The following is a 25,398-nucleotide window of genomic DNA, read 5'->3' as shown; positions in this document are numbered from 1 at the left end:
AGAACAATAGGTTTAATGATCAAATGCGAAACAGTTTGACTTATCAATGGGGAACCAATGAACAAAGAAACTACAAAGGACTAAAAACTAAAACAGTAGAATAAAACAGACATAAATTAAAAGTCCCCAGGACACTGGAAACGGAACAGTAAATCAGAATCTTAGCTTAAAAGTCACGGGACACAGAACACAAGATTTTGAAAATTTAAAAGCACACACCCTGTGAGTATTAGGCTCAGTGTAGAAGTTATGTTCATGTGTTTAGCATTCGTCCTCTCAGGACTTCATCTGACCAGATGAGCGAGCACAGTAATGTGATCACAGTCACACTAGATGCTAAACAAAAACCTGCCTTTTTTTATATTAATAGTTACATTGTGTAAAAAAGCATCTTAAAAGATTCAGTAAGATCTGATGCATTATTGTGTGCGGCTTTATAAGGTCTTTATTTTGAAATACAAAAGATAGGATTGTAACCAGGGTAGATTTGATTGTTCAATGTTGATACATTTTCATAAACAGCTATGTTTTCCATTCCTAGCAATAAAATATTCATTTTGTAAGAAAATACCGTGCCGTATAGAGAAAAAAATTACTTCAATAATAAATGTGTTTATTTGCAAACAAATATCACAAAGATTAAATTGCTTTGACTGGAAAATAGAAATGATAATAATACAGCATTAGTAGATGAACTTCATGGATTCTCATTCATTATAGTGTCGTCATCCTCATGAAACATTGGCAACAGATCTCCCCAGGCACTGTTTCGGGCGCAGCTGTACATGTCTCTGTAAGACAGGACGAGAAAATCAAAAAAGATAAAAAAGTCTCATCTATCACAGATCATATAACTGGAGAAATTCTACATTTACTGACAATTGGTGAAATGAATGTGTTTCATACTTTCCATGATGACGAGCTGTTACAGCCACTTGTTTGAGTTCTCCATCAGAGCAACAGAGCTGACACTGAACATGTCTGGGTCTACGACGGACTTGTGCCGTGAGTCTGCTCATATCAAAACCCTCATTCTGCAGAGTCTTCTCTTCATTTGATCTGGATATGATGAGGTAACTGAACTTCTCCTGCTGTCTTTCTTGGCTCTGTGACGTTTGATCAATGGATAAAGGATGAGAGAGAAACATCACTAGATTTCTTGCCTTAGTTGTGAATAGTTAGGCAGTAATCTTGCTCAACATCTCAATAAGAGGAGATCATGTATGAATTTAAAATCAATATTATTACTAAACTGAATTACAAATCCAAATCTGTGTAAATGTATTTGTTTTGATGAACACATAGAAAGATATTTGGAAGAATGCTTGTAACCAAAAAGTTGGCCATCATTGACTACCATAGTAGGAAAAAATACAATGGTATTCATAAGTGCTCCAGAACGGTTTGCTGTCCTACATTCTTCAAAATATCTTCTTTTGTGTTCAACGGAACATAAAATTATAAAGTGATTTTTCCTACTATGGTAGTCAATGGTGGTCAAGAACTCTTTGGTAACAAGCATTCTTCCAAATACCTTTACATAAAATGTATACAGACTTGGAACAACTTGAGGACGAGAAAATAATGACAATTTTAATTTCTGTGTATACTTAAATACACTTCAAGTATATTTTACTCTATACTTTAAATGAATACTCATGTCAATGTAGCATGCTAGTTCACCCCAAAATTAAAATTGTTACATTTACTCACTGAAACCTGTGTACATTTCATCGTTCTGCTTAACACAAAGGAAGATATTTGGAAGAGTGTCAGTAACCAAACAGATCTTCTCCCACATTCACTGGCATAGAAGAGAAAATAAATACTATGGGGGTCAATGGGGGGTGAGATCTGTTTGGTTACTGACATGGTTTCAAATATCGTCCTATGTGTTTAGCAGTACGAAGACATTTCTACAGGTTTGGATTAATCTAAGCGTGAGAAAATTATAAAAGAATTAAACATTTTGGGTGAAATGTCCCTTTACGCCATTCAAGCATCTAAGGCTAAATTTTATGGCGAGAACCAGATAATCCACACAAAAGTGAGTCTATACACAAGTTTATCCAAACACAACACAAGTCAGGACGAGGGGCATTAAGAGTAGTAGCGTGCTTGTAAGTGTACTATTTCAATACTGCCTGACACTAAATTGGCCTAACTTTATAGTTTATGAAAGTATACTTTTACATTCTGGAGAGCAGATAAAAAAGAAGATAGAAAGTACACTGTAAAATGTTGTATTTTACGCATAATTGTGTTTCATAGTATTTGACTATATTTTTAGTTTAAAAGATGTATAGTAATATTACACTTGAAACCTTTTTGTGTAAGGAATGGTAGTTAATCTGGATGGATTTTGTAATGCAAAGTAAACAAATGAGATGGAAAAGTGCCCTGTAGTTGACTCACCCTGGATAAAGGCAGAGAATCGTAGAACTGGATGAAGTTACAGGGAACTACAGGTTGCTTGATCAACTTGGGGCAAGTCAGCTCATGAGTGCACTGTACAGAATAAAGACGAACTACAAACTGAAACCAACCTGAAAATAATGTAAATATAACCAACAGCATAACAATACATCACACTGGGATACGGATACTAAGGATGGGTTTAGTGACGCACAGGGGCAAACACAGCTGGTCTCCTCATGTCATGTATAACCTCCTCTTCTCCCTAAAATTACACACAATAACACAGAATGTCCTTGAGTTAGTTTCTTAACAGGGATAAAGACAAAGAATGAGTAAATGACAAATCTCATCATACTTCTATTTCCAAAGAATGGCGAAGTTATATCATGAATTAAAAAATGTAAGGGAAAAGCTTACATTTCATAATATAAGCAATATGAAGTAAATGTTATTAATAGAGAACACAGAAGAATGTGTATATTATACCTTCAGTATAGCATTTCTGGCCTCCATAAGAATTTGATGACCATCTTTGGTTCCATTCTCCACAAGTACCTGTACAAAGTTTAAGAACGGCATTCAGAAACAGTAATTCAATGTCACAATATCATTAAGAACCGAGTTTAGTCTTTAATGTTCTGCTTCAACTCAAGCGTCATAACTCACAAGGTAGGCGTTGGTTTTTCTCCAAAGAGTGTGAATAACATTCAGTCGCTCGTTCAGAGTTGATAGTTCTGACAGAGAGAAAGCAGCTAACACAAGATCAAACTGAACCTGTGGAAATGAGAAACCTTCATTATATTCTGTTGTGTGAAGCAGTGCACTACGTGAAATACATGAAAAACATTTAGTACAGCAACTAAAGATACCTTTGGAGAAACAGGGAGGAACTGACGGAAATGTACTTGTTTGATCACTGGATTGTCCATTTTCTCACCACCTGTTTGGTCAAAACAAACCTCATGAAACACAGTTTTGTCAGTAAATATGTCTATATATGATTGTGCCAGAGGTTTAAATCACTGGAAATGACCTCCTATTAACTGTTCTGCTAATGTGTTCATGTCACCAGAGCTGTCCACGCAAACATACTCCTTCAAACGGTCTCCCCAGAGTGAGTGTGACGCCCTGAATGAAAGAGAATAAAGAAAATGATTTTATGCACTCTATATATGACTTTTCAATGTAAGCCACTTGGAGATTCTCTCACTTTAAAATACAATAATGTTTATGGCAGAATGATGCTGTTATATCTCACTTACCAAGCCCCTGAACCAAGTCCTGATCCAAAGTCCAATAGAGAATATGGTACAAATAAATTATCTCTCGTCTTTATCTAGAAGATACATCAGTGACATATAGACAGATTAGAGAGGGTGTTTACCATATATCATAAAAAAAACACTTAATGTGCATACAATACCTCATTCAGTGCTCGGAGGACAGCAGCATAACCACCTGCGAGTCTAGCAGCCGCGTACAGCAAGCCAAGATGTTTATCATATCTTGAAAGATAAACACAAGATGCCATAAATGCATCCAATAATGCTTACAAAACCAAACGTTACTTCTGCACAGCTTAATATAGAAACTATACCTGAGGACAGTCCTGTGGTATGTTGTTTGTCTCAGTTCTGATAACACTTTCTTTTTAATTCGAGCCTCTAGTTGACGGTCACCAACATCTGAAAATAATATTTCTTCACTTGTTTGAATAAAGTCTTCAGTTCACATTAAACCACATCACTGTCCGTCTGTCATAATCATCTGGGAAATTCCAGCGATAAGGACGTGACATAAAAATTCTAAGAGAATGAATTTGATACGATTATATTGAACCATCTGATTATATTTTACAGAACCCTTGTAGAGTCTTAAGATCAAAAAAGTAAGTCTTTGAAAAAAATTATAAAAGAAGGTAAATAAACATGCGTTATGGGTTTTTGAACCACCAAATGTTAAAATCTGTGCTGTTAACATATTAAAAACCAGATTTTTTTTGGTGGTATGGTTGACATTTTCATGGAATTTATTCATCCTATTGAACCCACCTTTATGGCTATCCCTCTCTTCATCCAGATATTTCCTCTCAAGAAGACGGGCTTTCTCCCGGAGTTGTGAGGGTTCTGCTGCCCGCTTCCTGCTCCAAAGGAAGTTTGCCAGTTTTTGTGCCCTTTCAGTCAGACCTTTAACCTCTGCCCCTTAAATTAACATTTTCATTCTCACTTAGTCAAGCGAGACATGAAAATGTACTTTTTGAAATGTTAAACATGAATAACTCTGACTTTGTAAGACGGAGAGCGCCGCATCCTGCAGCGGTTCGGGCAGACGCACTGTTTTGAGGTTCGTCACACCCGGATGCTTTCTATGAGGAGAACCTTTCAAGAAGTTTGCCTGGATGAGAGGCTCCACGGTACTCTGATGCTGAAAACAGACAGAATGTAAATGCTACAAATATTAAAGTCATTATGACACATGGTTTATGTAACAAATATCTATTTTTAAAATGGGGCATTTGCTACGATATGAAGAATTTGGTTCCAAAATAAGATTTTTCTAATTTTTCAAAAATCATGTTTTATTTATTGTGCATTCCAATTAATATTAATCAAACTGCAATTGTTTTATTTTGATTTAAGCCATAATGACAAAAAATACACAATAAAACACTATAAACATTTCAACATCATAAAAAACATGTTTGATATATAAAAAGAGTTTTCTCATTTCTTAACCAAACTCTTCATATTTAATCAAAAACCAAATGAAGAGATTTGATTTTCTTCAATATGATTCACAGGACATGACTGATGTCTGAATAGGAGGAGCTACGAAATTAAAAAAGAAGGTTGACAAATCACCACACAGCAATTAACATATTCTCACATTCTTGAACTTGGAGTTCAAACTAATTATTTAAAGTCTTTCAAAACAACTTATTCGTCCGACATAAACACCAGTTATAAACTAAACTGCTCGAGCAAATAGAACAAGGTCACAAATATGAACATGTGACGTTCTTCCTCATCACCACCTCTCGAAAAGTATTCACGATCACGCGGTATATAAACGAAGCGCTAAAAACTTTATAATCGAGCGGAGAGAAGCTCACTGTAGAGGTCACGAGCAGAGTGTTCATCACTCGACCAATCACCTCGGGGAAGGTCTGAGACAAGAGCCAATCGCTGTCCTCACAGGACATCATCTGATCAGATGAGCGAGCGCACAGAAACGTGGGTCACAGCCCGGTGTCCTCGCACGAGACGTTGATAAATGCGCAAATTTCAGCACATCAACTGATGCGATCTGCGCAGACTTGGAAACGCTCGCGGCTGGCGCTATGAGTACAATGTGTGAGCTAGCAGATGGTGCTAGAACCCAATTCAGACTACTCTCCCTCCGCTTTTTATTTAGACTAATATTAGTAAGTACTCACCCGTCTTTCCATCTTTCCAACGTACCTCAACATTTGGTATTCACTCGGATGCAAAGTACAAACATTTTAGCTTGCAATGACAAGGTCATGGGTTCTATCCCCGGGGGGTCCAGATAGTCAGAAACAAAACAAAAATTTACTATAATGTAATGTAAGTCACTTTGGATAAAAGCGTTTCCAAAATGCGTAAATGTAAATGTGTAGCATTTGTCCTCACAGGACTTCATCTGACCAGATGAGCGAGCACAGTAATGTGGGTCACAGTCACACTAGATGCTAAAACCCAATTCAGAGACTCATCCTCTGCACTGTTTTATATTTGTAGTTACACTGTGTAGAAAAGCACCATAACAGATTCAGATCAACCTTGAGAGAACTGATGCATAACTGTGCAATTACATATAAAATATAAGATTGTCATACAAGTATATCAGCTACTAACCAGGGAGGATTTGATGCTTAATATTAATACATTTTCATAAAAAGTTATGTTTTCAATTCATTGCAATAAAGTCTTTCTTTTACTGATATACTGATATAGAGAAAAATAGATTGCAATAATAAATGTGTTTATTTGCAAATAAATATAACAAAGATTGAATTGCTTTGACTGGAAAATAGAAATGATAATAATACAGCATTAGTAGATGAACTTCATGGATTCTCATTCATTTTTGTCTCGTCTTCCTCATGAAACATTGGCAACAGATCTCCCCAGTCACTGTTTCGGGCACACCTGTACATGTCTCTGTAAGACAGGACGAGAAAATCAAAAAAGATAAAATAGTCTCATCTATCACAGATCATATAACTGGAGGAATTCTACATTTACGGACAATTGGTGAAATGAATGTGTTTCATACTTTCCATGATGACGAGCTGTTACAGCCACTTGTTTGAGTTCTCCATCAGAGCAACAGAGCTGACACTGAACATGTCTGGGTCTACGACGGACTTGTGCCGTGAGTCTGCCCATATCAAAACCCTCATTCTGCAGAGTCTTCTCTTCATTTGATCTGGATATGATGAGGTAACTGAACTTCTCCTGCTGTCTTTCTTGGCTCTGTGACGTTTGATCAATGGATAAAGGATGAGAGAGAAACATCACTAGATTTCTTGCCTTAGTTGTGAATAGTTAGGCAGTAATCTTGCTCAACATCTCAATAAGAGGAGATCATGTATGAATTTAAAATCAATATTATTACTAAACTGAATTAGAAATCCAAATCTGTGTAAATGTATTTGTTATTATGAAAACATATAAAGATATTTGGAAGAATGCTTGTAACCAAAAAGTTGGCCATCATTGACTACCATAGTAGGAAAAAATACAATGGTATTCATAAGTGCTCCAGAACGGTTTGCTGTCCTACATTCTTCAAAATATCTTCTTTTGTGTTCAACGGAACATAAAATGATAAAGTGATTTTTCCTACTATGGTAGTCAATGGTGGTCAAGAACTCTTTGGTAACAAGCATTCTTCCAAATACCTTTACATAAAATGTATACAGACTTGGAACAACTTGAGGACGAGAAAATAATCACAATTTTAATTTCTGTGTATACTTAAATACACTTTAAGTATATTTTACTCTATACTTTAAATGAATACTCATGTCAATGTAGCATGCTAGTTCACCCCAAAATTAAAATTGTTACATTTACTCACTGAAACCTGTATACATCTCATCGTTCTGCTTAACACAAAGGAAGATATTTGGAAGAGTGTCAGTAACCAAACAGATCTTCTCCCACATTCACTGCCATAGTAGAGAAAATAAATACTATGGGGGTCAATGGGGGGTGAGATCTGTTTGGTTACTGACATGGTTTCAAATATCGTCCTTTGTGTTTAGCAGTACGAAGACATTTCTACAGGTTTGGATTAATCTAAGCGTGAGAAAATGATAAAAGAATTAAACATTTTGGGTGAAATGTCCCTTTACGCCATTCAAGCATCTAAGGCTAAATGTTATGGCGAGAACCAGATAATCCACACAATTGAGTCCATGCACAAGTTTATCCATACACAACACAAGTCAGGACAAGGGGGATTTAGAGTAGTTGTATGCTTGTAAGTGTACTATTTCAATACTGCCTGACACTAAATTGGCCTAACTTTATAGTTTATGAAAGTATACTTTTACATTCTGGAGAGCAGATAAAAAAGAAGACAGAAAGTACACTGTAAAATGTTGTATTTTACGCATAATTGTGTTTCATAGTATTTGACTATATTTTTAGTTTAAAAGATGTATAGTAATATTACACTTGAAACCTTTTTGTGTAAGGAATGGTAGTTAATCTGGATGGATTTTGTAATGCAAAGTAAACAAATGAGTTGGAAAAGTGCCCTGTAGTTGACTCACCCTGGATAAAGGCAGAGAATCGTAGAACTGGATGAAGTTACAGGGAACTACAGGTTGCTTGATCAACTTGGGGCAAGTCAGCTCATGAGTGCACTGTACAGAATAAAGACGAACTACAAACTGAAACCAACCTGAAAATAATGTAAAAATAACCAACAGCATAACAATACATCACACTGGGATACGGATACTAAGGATGGGTTTAGTGACGCACAGGGGCAAATACAGCTGGTCTCCTCATGTCATGTATAACCTCCTCTTCTCCCTACAGTTACACACAATAACACAGAATGTCCTTGAGTTAGTTTCTTAACAGGGATAAAGACAAAGAATGAGTAAATGACAAATCTCATCATACTTCTATTTCCAAAGAATGGCGAAGTTATATCATGAATTAAAAAATGTAAGGGAAAAGCTTACATTTCATAATATAAGCAATATGAAGTAAATGTTATTAATAGAGAACACAGAAGAAAGTGTATATCATACCTTCAGTATAGCATTTCTGGCCTCCATAAGAATTTGATGACCATCTTTGGTTCCATTCTCCACAAGTACCTGTACAAAGTTTAAGAACGGCATTCAGAAACAGTAATTCAATGTCACAATATCATCAAGAACCGAGTTTAGTCTTTAATGTTCTGCTTCATCTCAAGCGTCATAACTCACAAGGTAGGCGTTGGTTTTTCTCCAAAGAGTGTGAATAACATTCAGTCGCTCGTTCAGAGTCGATAGTTCTGACAGAGAGAAAGCAGCTAACACAAGATCAAACTGAACCTGTGGAAATGAGAAACCTTCATTATATTCTGTTGTGTGAAGCAGTGCACTACGTGAAATACATGAAAAACATTTAGTACAGCAACTAAAGATACCTTTGGAGAAACAGGGAGGAACTGACGGAAATATACTTGTTTGATCACTGGATTGTCCATTTTCTCACCACCTGTTTGGTCAAAACAAACCTCATGAAACGCAGTTTTGTCAGTAAATGTGTCTATATATGATTGTGCCAGAGGTTTAAATCACTGGAAATGACCTCCTATTAACTGTTCTGCTAAAGTGTTCATGTCACCAGAGCTGTCCACGCAAACATACTCCTTCAAACGGTCTCCCCAGAGTGAGTGTGACGCCCTGAATGAAAGAGAATAAAGAAAATGATTTTATGCACTCTATATATGACTTTTCAATGTAAGCCACTTGGAGATTCTCTCACTTTAAAATACAAAAATGTTTATGGCAGAATGATGCTGTTATATCTCACTTACCAAGCCCCTGAACCAAGTCCTGATCCAAAGTCCAATAGAGAATATGGTACAAATAAATTATCTCTCGTCTTTATCTAGAAGATACATCAGTGACATATAGACAGATTAGAGAGGGTGTTTACCATATATCATAAAAAAAACACTTAATGTGCATACAATACCTCATTCAGTGCTCGGAGGACAGCAGCATAACCACCTGCGAGTCTAGCAGCCGCGTACAGCAAGCCAAGATCTTTATCATATCTTGAAAGATAAACACAAGATGCCATAAATGCATCCAATAATGCTTACAAAACCAAACGTTACTTCTGCACAGCTTAATATAGAAACTATACCTGAGGACAGTCCTGTGGTATGTTGTTTGTCTCAGTTCTGATAACACTTTCTTTTTAATTCGAGCCTCTAGTTGACGGTCACCAACATCTGAAAATATTATTTCTTCACTTGTTTGAATAAAGTCTTCAGTTCACATTAAACCACATCACTGTCCGTCTGTCATAATCATCTGGGAAATTCCAGCGATAAGGACGTGACATAAAAATTCTAAGAGAATGAATTTGATACGATTATATTGAACCATCTGATTATATTTTACAGAACCCTTGTAGAGTCTTAAGATCAAAAAAGTAAGTCTTTGAAAAAAATTATAAAAGAAGGTAAATAAACATGCGTTATGGGTTTTTGAACCACCAAATGTTAAAATCTGTGCTGTTAACATATTAAAAAACAGATTTTTTTTCGTGGTATGGTTGACATTTTCATGGAATTTATTCATCCTATTGAACCCACCTTTATGGCTATCCCTCTCTTCATCCAGATATTTCCTCTCAAGAAGACGGGCTTTCTCCCGGAGTTGTGAGGGTTCTGCTGCCCGCTTCCTGCTCCAAAGGAAGTTTGCCAGTTTTTGTGCCCTTTCAGTCAGACCTTTGACCTCTGCCCCTAAAATCAACATTTTCATTCTCACTTAGTCAAGCGGGACATGAAAATGTACTTTTTGAAATGTTAAACATGAATAACTCTGACTTTGTAAGACGGAGAGCGCCGCGTCCTGCAGCGGTTCGGGCAGACGCACTGTTTTGAGGTTCGTCACACCCGGATGCTTTCTATGAGGAGAACCTTTCAAGAAGTTTGACTGGAGGAGAGGCTCCACGGTACTCTGACGCTAAAAACAGACAGAATGTAAATGCTACAAATATTAAAGTCATCATGACACATGGTTTATGTAACAAATATCTATTTTTAAAATGGGGCATTTGCTACGATATGAAGAATTTGGTTCCAAAATAAGATTTTTCTAATTTTTCAAAAATCATGTTTTATTTATTGTGCATTCCAATTAATATTAATCAAACTGCAATTGTTTTATTTTGATTTAAGCCATAATGACAAAAAATACACAATAAAACACTATAAACATTTTGACATCAAAAAAAACATGTTTGATATATAAAAAGTGTTTTCTCATTTCTTAACCAAACTCTTCATATTAAATCAAAAACCAAATGATGGGATTTATTTTCTTCAATATGATTCACAGGACATGAGTGATGTCTGAATAGGAGGAGTTACGAAATAAAAAAGGAGGTTGACCAATCACTGCACAGCAATTAACATATTCTCACATTCTTGAACTTGGAGTTCAAACTAATTATTTAAAGTCTTTCAAAACAACTTATTCGTCCGACATAAACACCAGTTATAAACTAAACTGCTCGAGCAAATAGAACAAGGTCACAAATATGAACATGTGACGTTCTTCCTCATCACCACCTCTCGAAAAGTATTCACGATCACGCGGTATATAAACGAAGCGCTAAAGACTTTATAATCGAGCGGAGGGAAGCTCACTGTAGAGGTCACGAGCAGAGTGTTCATCACTCGACCAATCACCTCGGGGAAGGTCTGAGACAAGAGCCAATCGCTGTCCTCACAGGACATCATCTGATCAGATGAGCGAGCGCACAGAAACGTGGGTCACAGCGCGGTGTCCTCGCACGAGACGTTGATAAATGCGCAAATTTCAGCACATCAACTGATGCGATCCGCGCAGACTTGGAAACGCTCGCGGCTGGCGCTATGAGTACAATGTGTGAGCTAGCAGAAGGTGCTAGAACCCAATTCAGACTACTCTCCCTCCGCTTTTTATTTAGACTAATATTAGTAAGTACTCACCCGTCGCGCTTCTTTCCAACCCACGTGGCACCTTGAACATTTGACATACACGCGGCTGCAAAGTACAAACATTTTATTTGCGTTAAATAAACAACGCTGTGTGTGTGAAATAAACACACGAGATCACTTGCGCGATCGCGTGCTCATGTGGGAGTCGAGAAAACGACTTCAAAATAAATCCGTCTGGAAACAAGTTGAGATTATTTCGTTCCGACGCAACAGTTCCGCGTTGTTGTAGTACTTTTGGCGCCATTCCAAACAAAGCAGAAGGGGTTTCATTACAGGTTAGTATCGATTGAAATATTAAATATATTGCTCGCGAGAGTTTACGTTTTAAGTAAAATAAAAGCACGATCTATATTGTCTGTATTTGCTCTAGTTTGATGTTTCACGCAGTAAAATGAGCCCGTGTCCTGTGGAGATGAGGAAGTAGTTACGTCACAGTCATACTGTTTTTAGCAATACGCTTTTCTATAAAATAACTATCGTTGGGCCATTGCTAATTTATACTTATAATATCACCTAATATATATATATATAAGTGGTTTAAAGCATGAGACGAACGAGAAGTTCCCGAAACAAAGCTGAGACGAATACAGGCAGTGAAACTCATGTTGAAAAGACAGGTAAATACATCATAATACACCAAAACAACACAACACTTTATCTGTAATCATATATGTAAGTTATTTGTTGTTTTATAGTTTTGTTAGTTATGCACTAAAACTAGACAGCATCACATAGATCAGTAGCTTTAAAGCTGTTTGTGTGTGAGACAGCTATTTTAATGTTTAATAGAGATTTATTATAAATATAGTTTCTATAATTTTTCAGTTTGGCAGTGGAAAGGAGACGATGGCGAGTGGGAACCGTACGCTCCAGACATCTGTGCCCAGCTGGATACAGCAAAGCAGGCTGGTGAAAAGTCAGCGTCCCTGGCGCTCGGATCTGGCTATGAGGTGGATCTTGTGAAAATGGTTCAGATCAACAGTGTCACTAAGTTTAAACGAAAAATACGCCTTCAAAAAGTGAAGTCAGGTACTTTCAGTTTTTTCAGTGTTTTGAGTATCTGTTGATGCATGTGTAGAGGAACTAACAGAAGGTGAATTGTCGCGTTGCAGAGGATCAGAATGAAGAGAGTGCTTTGAATGGGAATAATGCAGGTGCAGATCAGATTAAAGAAGAGAAAGAGGAGGAAGAAGAGGTGCCGGTTGCCAAGAAGAGATGCAATGAGGGGAGGAGTCAGAGGGCGAAGAAAGCCAAGCCCGTTGCCAAAGAGGAGAATGAAGGTGATGCTCAATAAACTTGTGCCGACACACAGAAATATTGCATTTTATGATGACTTGAACCCCAGTTGTTGTTACCCATGTGTTGAAACAGTGGTCGTGAAGACGTTGGTTATGAAGGGAAAAGCTCCAGTTGACCCAGAATGCAAAGCTAAAATTGGGAAGGTACCGTAAAAGAGTCACACAAAGTAATTCTGCGCAATCTAACACATAGAAACTCTTTTCTGCACAAACACATATTGTTTCTTTAAAGCATGTTTCTGATTATATTTCTTTCCATCGGTCATTCGCAGGCCCACGTCTACAGTGAGGGAAATGATGTGTATGACGTTATGCTGAATCAGGTGGGTCTTAAGAAAAAAAATTATCCACTCGAGAAATTTTCCCATGAATGACAATGTCTGACTTCTTTTTTGCTTTCAATTTGCAGACTAATCTTCAGTTCAACAACAATAAATATTACCTGATCCAGCTCCTCCAGGATGACAGCGCCAAGGTTTACAGTGTGTGGCTGAGGTGGGGGCGAGGTATGACAAACTGGGATTTCATGTTTTTGAAAAACGTAGTCGTTTTTGACGTTTATCCTTTATGTTGTTTGTGTGTTCAGTTGGTAAAGTTGGACAGAACAGCTTGGTCAGCTGTGGAGGGAATCTAGCTGAGGCCAAAGACACCTTCAAAAAAAAGTAAGATCTCTCACCTTTCTGTTGATTTTTAATTTATGAACGTCAGATTTAAAAAAAATATCTTTTGATCTGAATGCATGTGAAAATGTTTTCAAATTGAAGATAAAAATTAAGAAATATATTTGTGCTGACATATAACTCATATAAAAAAATTCACACACTTCCTATAGTTCTACTTTTGTCATTCAATACATTTGATGAGTTTACTATTATTCAAAAATGAAAAATGTATGTTGTGTTATTTGCATTATGCAGGTTCTTTGACAAGACCAAGAACGAATGGGAACATCGCGCACATTTCGTGAAAGTTGCAGGAAAATACGACATGGTGTTTGTAGACTACAACGCTGAAGACAAAGTAAGAAGACGCTTGCTTTTTTCCTCCCAATATCACACAAATATTTGTTTCATTCTCATGTTTTCTCATCAGGAGGACAAGTTACCCCCTCCTCCTTCAGATAAACCCTGTCAGTTAAACAGCAAGGTTCAGTCTCTCCTTGAGTTGATATGTGACCTGAAAGCTATGGAAGAGTGTGTGCTGGAGATGAAGTTTGACATCAAAAAAGCACCGCTCGGTGAGTGTGTGTGCATTTGGTTTTCCAGACTGAAGTATATTGAGTGTTATTTGTAAAGACGTTTGTGTTTTAAACAAATGACAAAAGCACAGCAAACAAAATGAAAAATAATAATTCGTAATAAATGATAATAATTGATGGTATTTATCTATCTTAAAGGGAAACTAACTTCAGAGCAAATTCGAGCCGGTTACGCCTCTCTGAAGAAGATCGAGGAGTGTTTAAAAAAGAAGGGCAGAAATAATCAACTAGTGGAGGCATGCAATGAGTTTTACACTCGTATCCCACATGACTTTGGGTAATAACACCTATAATTGAATGATTTAGTGGTTACGTTTCATTTGGCTTATAATGTGAAATTATTGGATGTTCTGTTGATTTTAGGTTGCGTACACCGCCCATCATTGGTTCAGAAGAAGAGCTCAAAGAGAAGATCGCTTTGCTGGAGGCTTTAAGTGACATTCAGATCGCTGTGAAAATGGTTCAATCGAGCATTCAGAGTGACGAGCATCCTTTAGACAGACAGTATCAATCTCTGAAGTGTCAACTGCAGCCGCTGGATTCTGACAGCAATGAGTATAAGGTGCGTAAGACATCTGTTATGGGTAAAGTGTAATCTTAACTAAATATTTGTTGTAAACCAACAAAATGTGCTTTTTTATTTCTGTTGGGATGTTCACATTTAGGCCATGTGTCCACTGAACATGTTATTTTAATAAGGCTGCCAACACATTTCGTCAATTGTATGCATTCGAATCGGCACGCTCTTAAAGTCCCCGAGAACCGGAAGTTGCGATCGTTTTTACTTTTGTATTCAGACACATTTCCAAGTTCATAGGAAACTAGTGGGCTTGGCTTGCGTTTTTCACTGCAAATTGATTGGATGTGTAAAAACAGCTGTTGCAATTTGAACTGAAGCTGACAGCAGACTGACAGCTGAAGAGGAGGAGTTAACGGATGCTCCGCCCAAGTCGTCTAATTCACATAATTTGAGATGTATAGTCATTTCAGGATGGAAGTGCATTTTCAGATTTTAACTGAAGATTATGAGGGTACATGTTTTTTAAAAAGAAAATGACCCACATTGATATGCTGTATACTATAAACGCTGCAATATTTCATAAAAAAATTGAGAATAATCATTTAAAGTTTCAGTTGGACTTTAATGTTCGCTGATGATTCTCTGAGTTTTGTTTCGGTCGTTGTGAGTTGAAAAATCACAGGCGATGTTGAAACACTTGGTGGACACACCTGTGTTTGTCTCAGTTGTCCTGAGCTCAATATCACTTTCTGTCTGTATGAAGGTTATCGAGAAGTATCTGCAGTCCACTCATGCACCTACACACAGTGACTACACAATGACCATCATGGACGTCTTTGCCGTGGAGAGAGAGGGCGAGAAAGACGACTTCCATTCTCAGCTAGACAACAGGTACTAAACCAGACTTCTCATGTTTGATATTTTATCACTTACACTTTCTCAGTCACCTCTTGAGTATTTTTTGGTTTGTGTGACTTCCATTTCATGTATTTTTTATGGTCTGTTATTTATTTGAACACTAGGATGCTGTTGTGGCACGGCTCTCGTCTGTCTAACTGGGTGGGGATTTTGAGTCAAGGGCTGCGAGTGGCACCACCGGAGGCTCCTATAACTGGATACATGGTGAGAAGAGAACATCATACACACTGTATCACACTTATGATCATCCCATTAGAAAGGTCAAACATTGTTTTCCTGTAACTGACTTTTACTGTTGATAAACTCATCAACAATACAAAACACTTTTAGCTTATTCTGTATCTATTGGTTCACAATTTATGTCAATAACTTAACCCTCAACCTCTCCTTGGGGTCAAAATGACCCAAATCAAGTTTTCCAGAGTTAAAAAAATGGTTCCCTTCATCTCAGTGGAATACGATTTTGTGACTTTTCTAGATGTCATATCTCTATTCACATAGAACAACTGGTTTTTTTTTACTGTTTTGAAGGTAAGTAAAAAGAAAAATCATTTATCTGGTATTTGGGGTCAATATGATACATATACCAAAAAAATCATACTATCATACTGACCTTGAATACCAGTTGTGTAAACAGGAAACGATGACCATATGAGGGTTAATGCTATATTACTTGCGTTCAATGTAGACAAGGTGCAAAACCGAAACGAAATACAGTCGATATTTAACAAATTCATCTTTTACTCTCTGTCTGTGTAGTTTGGTAAGGGGATCTACTTTGCAGACATGTCATCAAAAAGTGCCAATTACTGCTTTGCCAACCAGAAGAACAACCAGGGACTTCTGTTGCTGAGTGAGGTCAGTTTTTCTGCCTTTTACTTTCGACACGTTTATAACCATCAGAAGATTTTTATTGCTCACATGTCAGTTCGTCTCAACTTCACACAGGTTGCTCTTGGGGACATTAATGAGCTTTTGGATGCAAACTACAACGCTGACCAACTGCTTTCTGGGAAACACAGTACAAAAGGCCTGGGACAGACTGCACCCAACCCAAACAACCATGTTACTCTGTGAGTTTGCATTTAGATTTCATTAATATTTAAATCAAGTCCTGTACTAAAGAACTGTGAACACTCTTGTCATTTTCTTTTTTTTTTGTCTTATAGGGATGGTGCGACAGTACCCATGGGGCCTAGTGGAATGACCGGGGTGGGTCAGAAAGGAGGCTACTCGCTCATGTATAATGAATACATCGTTTATAACCCTGCTCAGACACGCATGAAATATCTCCTCCGTGTTCAGTTTAATTTCTCCTCATTGTGGTGAGGCAGAAGGAGATGTTTTACATCGAGCAAACTGACTATAATGTGTATATTTATATCTGTAACTAATCCAATCTGAGGTTAAGGACCTAAACTACAGTTGTGTGTTGTGTGGCTCATACGTTCATGAAGGGGACTAGAATCAGGAAAGTCATGAGGACTTCTATATTGTTTTACTAATGTTAGTTTGAGCACTAAAATGTTGTTTCTGTTTACAGGAGGAGTTTTGGTATTTGTAATCAAAATAAAATGTAATGTAATATTTTGTACTTGTATACATGTGCCTTTTGTTTGTGAATATACAACACTTTGTCATTCCTATTTTTTTCTTACTTATACTCACCTTATACACACGAAAATAAATTGATGTCATCTAAACAAAGCAGTATGCATTGATTTAATAATCCATAAAAAGTCACATTATCACAGATTCTTGTTTATCTTTCTCACATACATGTAATGCTTATAACATAAAAACATATTGTAAAACACCATTGCAATAAAGAGTGTCTATAAAACATATGTGGAATATCACCTAATTATTCATAATGCAAATACAATTATAGCAAATAACAAAATGAAAATGTAGAAATAGGCGATTTAAGGGTAAAGTTGTGACAAAGTGCATCCTGGTAGTCAGTCAAAGTTTGTGCGTGTCCATTAGCTGACATATAAACAAAGTGTTTGTCCATTTCACATTCTGATGTGTCAAAATATTCCTGTACATGTATATGTACATAGACCTGTAAAAACAATTTTACACTGTAAAAAGTATTATCTGAACAAAAAATGAAAAAAAGTATCACCATTTTCTGTAAAAAAAACAAAGTAGCACCATTTTTTGTAAACAAAACTCATGGCAATAAGACGTTCCATTATAATTTAGCCCAAAACATTGAAGTCTGAAACAGACCTGCTCAGACTTGTTAAAGGCCAAACATGCTAGCAAAACATTATAAAAAATCCTGCTTATCATCAATATCAAAACAATGTTAAAGCCACTACTACAGCTAGTTTCTATTAGCATTGCAATTACATTTCAGCAACATCTTCAGCAAACAAACAAAGGTTGTCCTCTAAGATATTAAAGTCGATACAACTACTCAAAATCATGCTTCTCTTTATCATTCTTTAAAGAGAATTTTTTTCTGTGTTTTTTGAGGTATGTCTGTGTATTTGATATGTGTTAAAAGAAAGGTTTACATGCTTAGATGTTAATTAGAATCATTGTCTGCATCATTGCTGCTATTCGATTCTAGATCTGACATTTCTTTAACAAATTTTTCAACACCCTCAAACTTTGGTTCTTTTTCTATCAGGCTTATAAGTATGAGAATGATATCCAGGTAGATTATTAAAGCAGCAAAGACGTACTGTTCAGGATTCAGTTTGTATTTCTTCCTGCCGACCACCAGCTAACAGTCCACCAAGAGGTACTAAAAGAGATGCAAACAAGACAATGACAAACAAATACACCAACTGAAATATGTTCGTCTAACAAAGGTAATTAAGTAAATGGAACACATATTTTTTTGTAGAAGTGTTGTGGATTCAACACAAACTGCTTGAGCAGTTACTGAACCAATGTATTGGTCTAACATCAATTAGATTTATGTTGGAGCATGAAATAAAATAATATAAGGAATCGTAATAATTTGAGTTGGGTGGACATAGTTGAGTGAACTCACAAATTTACAGATTTTTTCTTTTTTGTATTTACTGATGAAACTTGAGTTGAGTTGAGATAAACTACTTGAGTAAAAGTTGAGTATACAAGAAAAAGCCAGGCCAAACTGGTAAAAAGTTTTTTTGTTGTTGTGTGGGCCTAACTTTTTTACAGCAAATATGTAATATCAAATATCGGGTGGCCAAATGTAGATTTGACAACACATGTTGTCAACATTAATCCTGCTAAATTTAAATTAATAAATTAGACTATGAATATGACACTCCGATTTAAAATTTCATTGTAAAAAATTGTGCGTGCAATGTGCCAAAATAAATAATAAAATTATTTATTTTCATTTTTACACTGACAATAACATTGTCCCTGTCAAATTGAAAAAGAAAACGCAATTGTAATTTTTTCAATTTAATTTTAATTTTCACAAAAATCTTGAGGCAAAACTCTCAATAGGAACAATGTTAAAAGGAAATTGCAAAAAAAATGTTACAAAGGTTTTTATTAATGCTCAATAATACTGCCACAATTCAAATTCAAATGTAAAGTTTGATTTTCATTTTCATTTTCTTTTCTTTTTAATTTTCTAGGTGATGCAAATTGCATGTTAGGCAGAGGGTGTGAATGAGCTTCTGCATTACTGGTAACGCCCACTATCAGACCACTCAGATTATGATATCATAGTCATACGAGAGCGATATGAGAGTAAACGCTCAGTAAGCTTTTAAATCAGCCACGCATACTTCATTATGATAAAGCCAATAGTTATACGAAGCGCTGCACTATGTTATGAATGCATGTTTTAAATTATGCGCCTGAAAATTCCTCCCTGAAGTTCAGCTTGCATAGCACAACACATCTAACATGCACAGCACTATTAATAAGTGCATTTACCTTCGACACATTATTGGTTAATATAGATAATAAATATTTGTTATGCCTTACCATTGCGTACAAAAGAGCTCCCACACAAGTATAGACAATTGTTGTAATATCGGAGTAATAAAAGATGCTGAGGAATCCAAAAATAAATAAATCGACAAACAGCACGAACGTAATGCTGGTACACACGTTGAACTCAACATGGGGCTGAAAGCAGATAAGAACAGATGGAGATTTAATTATTAGATGAAAGCGAAGAAATTAGAGTTAAACTTAAGTTATTCTATTCAGAAAAGCTTTTATTTATTCAGCCCTTCAGTGGTTTAAAAGTAGTAAGATTAAGAATAAAAAGTGTGAATGTGTTCACTATTACTAAAGTTCTTACAAATGTATTCATTATTAAAATACTAACATACAAATAAAATATTCTGGTGGTCTGTAACTGTGGTTTAAAACTGATCTTGAATCATTTATTTTAAAAGATACATTTTCTATTCCAAATTGAATCTGTTCTGGTAGAAAACTTTGTTTGCTCAGAGTGAATTGTAGACAAACTGAACATATACTCCACCTGGGCACAGAAAATGACGATGGAAAATGAGATGAGCAGAGTTGATCCTAAAGCAATGACAACTTCATTTTTGTTGAGATATGAAGCTAAAGTCCCCATCATGTAAGACAGACTCAGGGTGACCATTAACTGTACACATACAAGAAATGTTGCATGTTACATGACAGGTTTGCAAAAACAACAGTTTATAATCTGAAACTGCAACAATATTGATTCATTCATTAAATTTCTTATGGCTCAGTGGTTAGAGCATGGAGCTAGCAAGGCCAAGTTCATGGGTTCGATCCCAGGGGATTGTCCATAGTCAGATACAATGTATAGTATAATACAATGTAACACTGTATCCTAACCAAAGGCGACACTGTGCTGCGACACGTGATACAAGTTGGCTGCATCCGAAAGCTTAGGTAGCTGACTTGTTGCCTCGCTGTCTCATGAGGCAATGACCTCGGAGGCAGCGTTGTTTAGACATGCGTCAAGGCCGAGGGTGGTGAGGACATGGACAGAGGACCCGGGTGCAGACAGCGGGTAAGTTAACAGACTTCAATAATAAATGATAACAAAGACAAAACAAAAACCCACAAAGGGGTAACATAACAAAACAAGGATTAAACAGGACCCAGGAACAAGGACTAACTAAACCTAACAAGACTTAAGATAACATTTAACTGAGTACAAATAACTAAACAAGACTAAAAGGAACAGGAACTCACCACAATAACACAAACAGAGGCAATGAACCAGCACAAGACAAGAAACACAATGTCTATCAATAGTGAGAATAATCAATAGGGGACAGGTGTGGGGAATAACTAATTAAAAGGCAATAATGAGTCGAAAAGGCGGGAAACACAGACGAGACTCAGAGAGAGAGTATGGCATACAAATGGTCCAAAAACCTCTCTCTCTACAACAAACAAGGGATCCCATCCTGGTTCTGCCACAAGACCAAGAAATATAAGACATGATGAGGCAGAACCCTGACAGCATGATGGCAGTTCCGAGAAACGCATTTGGACTGGCTTCAGAGACTGTAACCGTTCTGTTACGGCAGACACCGGAGTCAGAAGCTGGGTAAAAGAACTTCTTTATTTTGAGCAAGCCAAGGACAGGGCAGCACAATGATCAGAAGGATCACTGAGTCACAGGAGACACAAAACAGTCATACAACAGCAGGGTAATGAGTGAATCTAAACTAGAGGCTCAAACGCTCGGCCAAAATGTATAGGGAAAAAGCATCCTGGAAGTCCTGAAGCACACTTTGAGAGAGAGTGGAAAAAATATAAAGTCTCCAAGATAAATGAATGCTCTACTGGTATTAAACTGGCTTATCTCGAAGTGCCCTCAGGAATGCAGTTCTCTTGCAAGGGGAAAACCCACAATGGCGAAACAATCCACAGGTGAGAAGATTGTTAGACTCCCAGGCAGTTTGCAAGACAAAGTTCAAACGAGAGTGAAGAGTAATCCTCAACGAGGTATAATCCACAGGTGAGAAGGTTGCCTTGACTACCCGGTTGTCCGCTAGGAAGAGTTCCCACGAGATTGAAAAGAATTTGCAAACAGATCCGGCCCACCGCTGGAGCAGCGAACCAGAGAACCCCCCAATAGAGGAGAGAGTGTGAGCTGGCGTCGTCGGGGGCAGCTGTGGGAGATATAGAAGGCGAAGTATTCTGTGCAGCGATCTAACAGCTCTGGATTCTAGACAGGGTAAACGTGCGACTAGATAATTAAATTATAAAACAGACTACGCAAGAGTTTTCAAGACAAGAATGGTATGCTAGACTAGAGGTCGCGGTGGCTAGATTTATCTAACGATCTGACGATGGATAGAGAAAAAGAGGAGGATTAAGTAAGAGGAGAAATTATCTAGAGAGTGGAAACAGGTGTGCCTGTGGAATCAAGATTGTTTTCAATCACGTGGTTTTGATTTGAATTGCATCATCATACTTTTACACCCTCCTACACTCCTACACCCCATCAACATGTCTGCGTTCAGCAAACCAGCGGTGTCTTGTATTGCCTTCCCATAAGGGCAGTAAATCGCTTTCCCATTCATTCTTATTCACAACTCATTGCTGGTGGAACATTCTTCCTAACTCGTCCGGTCAAGCACATCTCTCACAACATTAGAAAAATGGATTTGAGATACATGTCACTGTGTGTTTTTGTTTTACGTATAACCCATTTAACCTCACAGCAAAATCCTGCTTAGTGTGTTTATATGTGTCCACACAACAAAGAGCAAATGTAATAAATGCTGTGATGTTCGCTTATTACAAACCACTTTGACTTCATCTCTGTTATACGTCCTGATGTTTTGTTTTTGATGTTAATATTAAGTCCCAGCAGGTTCCAATGAAACTCACCAGTCCCAGCAGGTTCAAGGGAAACTTGTGGATATATTTGTATAACGTGGCAAGGAATGTGTCCACTGCTCCAACGACGATGTAGGAACTAATGTGCACCCATTCATGTTCCTGAATCATCTTCTTGACTGTGTCGGAGAAGGTGCACACACACACTACAGTAAAGGTGATGAGTATCTGAATTGTTAGCAAGGTGAACACCTGCATGTTTGAAAAGACAAATGGAATACTATAATAGACCATCACATTCATAATGAAGGAAAATCAACACCAATTGTAGATAGAAGGATCTGTTTGCATTCTGAGCAGTTTTGAGACACTGAGCTTCAAACTGGCAAATGTTTTTCTGTTTAGAGAAAGGTTCCGTCTCGCATAACATTCATTTAAGCAATAACTTTCATACATCACAAACAGTACACTTATCATTTGTTTTAAAACATAGTGTTGTAATAATGTGTTTACATGTATAAAATTACGTTTAATACTTTGTATGACATTTATTCCATATTTAAGTTTGAATATTTTTTTCTTGTTCACGTTAAGTATAAAAAGCAGTGTCAAATATTTTGTCTGGTGTAGATGTTCATTTATGTAGGAACCTGCACTTTATTCCACAGAAAACGTAAAACGTCTTTCTCTTCAGAGATGCGTATGGCTAGAATAACATGCTAACACCGTGTCAACACCTGACGCAGCGAGGCGGAGTGCAACGCAACTAAAGACAATAGAATGCATTAGAACCCATTATAATTTTACATTTTGTCCACATTGGTTGCACCGCGCTGGATCTGGTGTAGACACGGTGTAATTGTTGCGATTAAGACGACATTAAACAAATTTGTAACTATTCGACCTTTATAAGAGCCCCTTTCTCAGCAATTTATTGATTGCAAAAACAAGTTAAGAACATACATTTTGAGTGTTTTATACTTCAAATGATGCATAGGTTGTGATATTTGATTAAAAAATAATATAAAACAAAGCGTTGAAAATCTTTCATTTTAAGGTGTTAAAGGTCCAGTGTGTAATATTTTTACGGCTTCGTTGTCCAAAATGTAATATAGAATACAAAACTATGTTTTGAGTGGTGTAGAAATACGATTCAAAATAAACCAAAATGTTTCAATTACCTTAGAATGAGCAATGTTTCTGTGCATACACAACGGGCCACACCCTAACATGTAATTCATTATATTGCACCACCATGTTTCTAAAGTAGCAATACACGAACAAACTGAGTGCGTTTCGTAAAACGGAGGATGAACGGACTCTGTTGTTCTTCTTCGGCTGTATTTTGAGGCAGCATGCAACTTGAAAACGCACAGAAAAGAAGGAGCTGCAGAAAATGAGGAGGACCAAGAACAAAATTGACTAGTCGTGTGTTTTATTAGAAATAGAAACGGTTCTTTGTTGCAGTAAGAAACTAAATTTGCGCTAATGGAGGACCACACATACTCTGCACAATTGGAGGGGTTAGAAGGTGTAGGTTGCGATTCCCTACATCGGCAATAGTTACCTCTGAATCTTACACACGGAACCTTTAATATTGTAAATTGTAAAACATTTTAAGAACTTAACTTAAGAAAGACAAAATGATGTGTGCATTCAAAATTCTAATGAACTCAAAGAAACATTGACATTGTAGATAGAAGCTTTTAGTTTTCTAAAAAAAGCTTTGAAAATGAAAATCAATACATGAAAAACATCACATTATTAATTCAGTGCTTTTGCATTGAATGGGTACCTACCTTTCTGATGAATGCTTTCCGAATGGTGTCGTTCTTAAATCCTCGAGCAAATTCACCTTCTTGATTTGAATTTGAGGCATCTGTTTATATTAAGAGAAAACAAATAATTATTCACCCTGTCATTATGAGTCTATTATATTGACACATCTGCCAGTATTTGTGCTGCAGAGCAGTTTTACAGCACTATATGACAACATGTCAGTAGATCACTTTTGTGCAAAAGGAATGTCGTCGCTTTACATTAATTTGAACACCTTTCTCTACTGCAGGTAAATCTGAATATTCCAGTTCTCTATGTTGTCAGATTCAGCATCGTTGCTTTCGATGTAATCTGGTTCAGTTTCGTAGCTTTCTGTGTAATCTGGTTCAGCATAGTGGCTTTCCGTGTCCCCCATCCTAAACAGCAAAATTATAATCATTAACATATCAAAATATTTAAAGAACAGGATACTGCAACAAACAAATGTATTATTTTCTATAAAACATGTAAAGGAAAACCTCTGTTGGCAAGCTTATAAGAGACATAAAGGTAAACTGGTTTGTAATAAGTGAAGTGTAGAAATATAGACATCAAACTTTCTTTGCGGTCACATATAGCTTTTCCTGTTTGGAGTTTGATCTACACTATAGATTCTATACTGTGAAGGATGCGCTTTAGATGAACACAACAAAACCAAGAGTGTTAGATGAACACTATAGCTGCTCAGAGGAAATGAGTCTCTAAAGTGACATTGAAGCAGTTAATGAGAGAATGAAGAGATGATTATTAATTAATGATGAACACCTGCTGTTAACAAACAAAATTACTGAAGAAAATATAAACAAGAACAAGACAAAGCAATTGTGATGAAAGCAACATATTTTATTACATTTAACAGAACTATCAAAATCTCACCGGAGAAGAATTAAACACAATAAATAAAACTTATTTCTTATTGACAATTAACAGATATTTATGTTTTATTTCAATTTCCCTAAAATAATATAGATTTGTTGACACATGAACTCGGAATGGAAACATTTTTTCTTATATTCTGAGACATGGCTGCAGGCCAAAGACTTCCCGTCACAACTGCAGACGGATAGACATGCCCATCTCAGCAGTATTAAAAGATGAGGCAGCGGCCCACAGTAAATAATGCCAAAGCTCACACTGAAATG

General features: G+C 36.7%; 4 protein-coding genes across 5 annotated transcripts; 1 reads left to right on the top strand and 3 right to left on the bottom strand.

Moving 5' to 3' along the window:
• Positions 1 to 33: 33 nt before the first annotated feature.
• Positions 34 to 5,866, bottom strand: LOC130415797 (methyltransferase-like protein 17, mitochondrial). Its single transcript, XM_056741745.1, has 15 exons — positions 5,855 to 5,866; positions 5,531 to 5,623; positions 4,704 to 4,842; positions 4,470 to 4,619; positions 4,016 to 4,103; positions 3,842 to 3,923; positions 3,681 to 3,754; positions 3,452 to 3,546; positions 3,288 to 3,358; positions 3,085 to 3,192; positions 2,905 to 2,973; positions 2,630 to 2,680; positions 2,416 to 2,508; positions 907 to 1,106; positions 34 to 791 (listed from the first exon to the last, which is right to left on the bottom strand). Exons 1-15 carry the CDS (start codon positions 5,864 to 5,866, stop codon positions 698 to 700), a joined length of 1,419 nt encoding a protein of 472 aa, XP_056597723.1. The 3' UTR covers positions 34 to 697.
• Positions 5,867 to 6,406: 540 nt separating this feature from the next.
• On the bottom strand, positions 6,407 to 11,802 carry mettl17 (methyltransferase like 17). The gene is made up of 14 exons (XM_056743916.1): positions 11,662 to 11,802; positions 10,513 to 10,651; positions 10,279 to 10,428; positions 9,825 to 9,912; positions 9,651 to 9,732; positions 9,490 to 9,563; positions 9,261 to 9,355; positions 9,097 to 9,167; positions 8,894 to 9,001; positions 8,714 to 8,782; positions 8,439 to 8,489; positions 8,225 to 8,317; positions 6,718 to 6,917; positions 6,407 to 6,602 (listed from the first exon to the last, which is right to left on the bottom strand). Exons 1-14 carry the CDS (start codon positions 11,731 to 11,733, stop codon positions 6,509 to 6,511), a joined length of 1,386 nt encoding a protein of 461 aa, XP_056599894.1. The 5' UTR covers positions 11,734 to 11,802; the 3' UTR covers positions 6,407 to 6,508.
• Positions 11,803 to 11,882: 80 nt separating this feature from the next.
• Positions 11,883 to 17,264, top strand: parp2 (poly (ADP-ribose) polymerase 2). Of its 2 annotated transcripts, XM_056743894.1 has the most exons (17): positions 11,883 to 11,945; positions 12,204 to 12,287; positions 12,496 to 12,699; positions 12,783 to 12,950; positions 13,042 to 13,112; positions 13,241 to 13,291; positions 13,378 to 13,474; positions 13,555 to 13,630; positions 13,886 to 13,988; positions 14,061 to 14,205; positions 14,365 to 14,503; positions 14,590 to 14,788; positions 15,510 to 15,637; positions 15,769 to 15,868; positions 16,424 to 16,522; positions 16,613 to 16,737; positions 16,834 to 17,264. In XM_056743894.1, exons 2-17 carry the CDS (start codon positions 12,215 to 12,217, stop codon positions 16,991 to 16,993), a joined length of 1,938 nt encoding a protein of 645 aa, XP_056599872.1. In that variant the 5' UTR covers positions 11,883 to 11,945; positions 12,204 to 12,214; the 3' UTR covers positions 16,994 to 17,264. The 2 variants fall into 2 exon arrangements, with proteins under 2 accessions (XP_056599872.1, XP_056599871.1); XM_056743893.1 differs by lacking the exon at positions 11,883 to 11,945 and having other exon boundaries at positions 12,148 to 12,287.
• Positions 17,265 to 19,859: 2,595 nt separating this feature from the next.
• LOC130415789 (protein lifeguard 2-like) lies at positions 19,860 to 24,632 on the bottom strand. The gene is made up of 5 exons (XM_056741735.1): positions 24,557 to 24,632; positions 24,238 to 24,317; positions 22,490 to 22,690; positions 20,124 to 20,252; positions 19,860 to 19,865 (listed from the first exon to the last, which is right to left on the bottom strand). Exons 1-5 carry the CDS (start codon positions 24,630 to 24,632, stop codon positions 19,860 to 19,862), a joined length of 492 nt encoding a protein of 163 aa, XP_056597713.1.
• Between the last annotated feature and the right edge of the window lie 766 nt (positions 24,633 to 25,398).

Source organism: Triplophysa dalaica, chromosome 3, assembly GCF_015846415.1.
Source record: "Triplophysa dalaica isolate WHDGS20190420 chromosome 3, ASM1584641v1, whole genome shotgun sequence".
Classification (NCBI taxonomy): domain Eukaryota; kingdom Metazoa; phylum Chordata; class Actinopteri; order Cypriniformes; family Nemacheilidae; genus Triplophysa; species Triplophysa dalaica.
The sequence above is the reverse complement of the archived record's forward strand: the minus strand, read 5'-3'. Positions and strand labels throughout refer to the sequence as shown.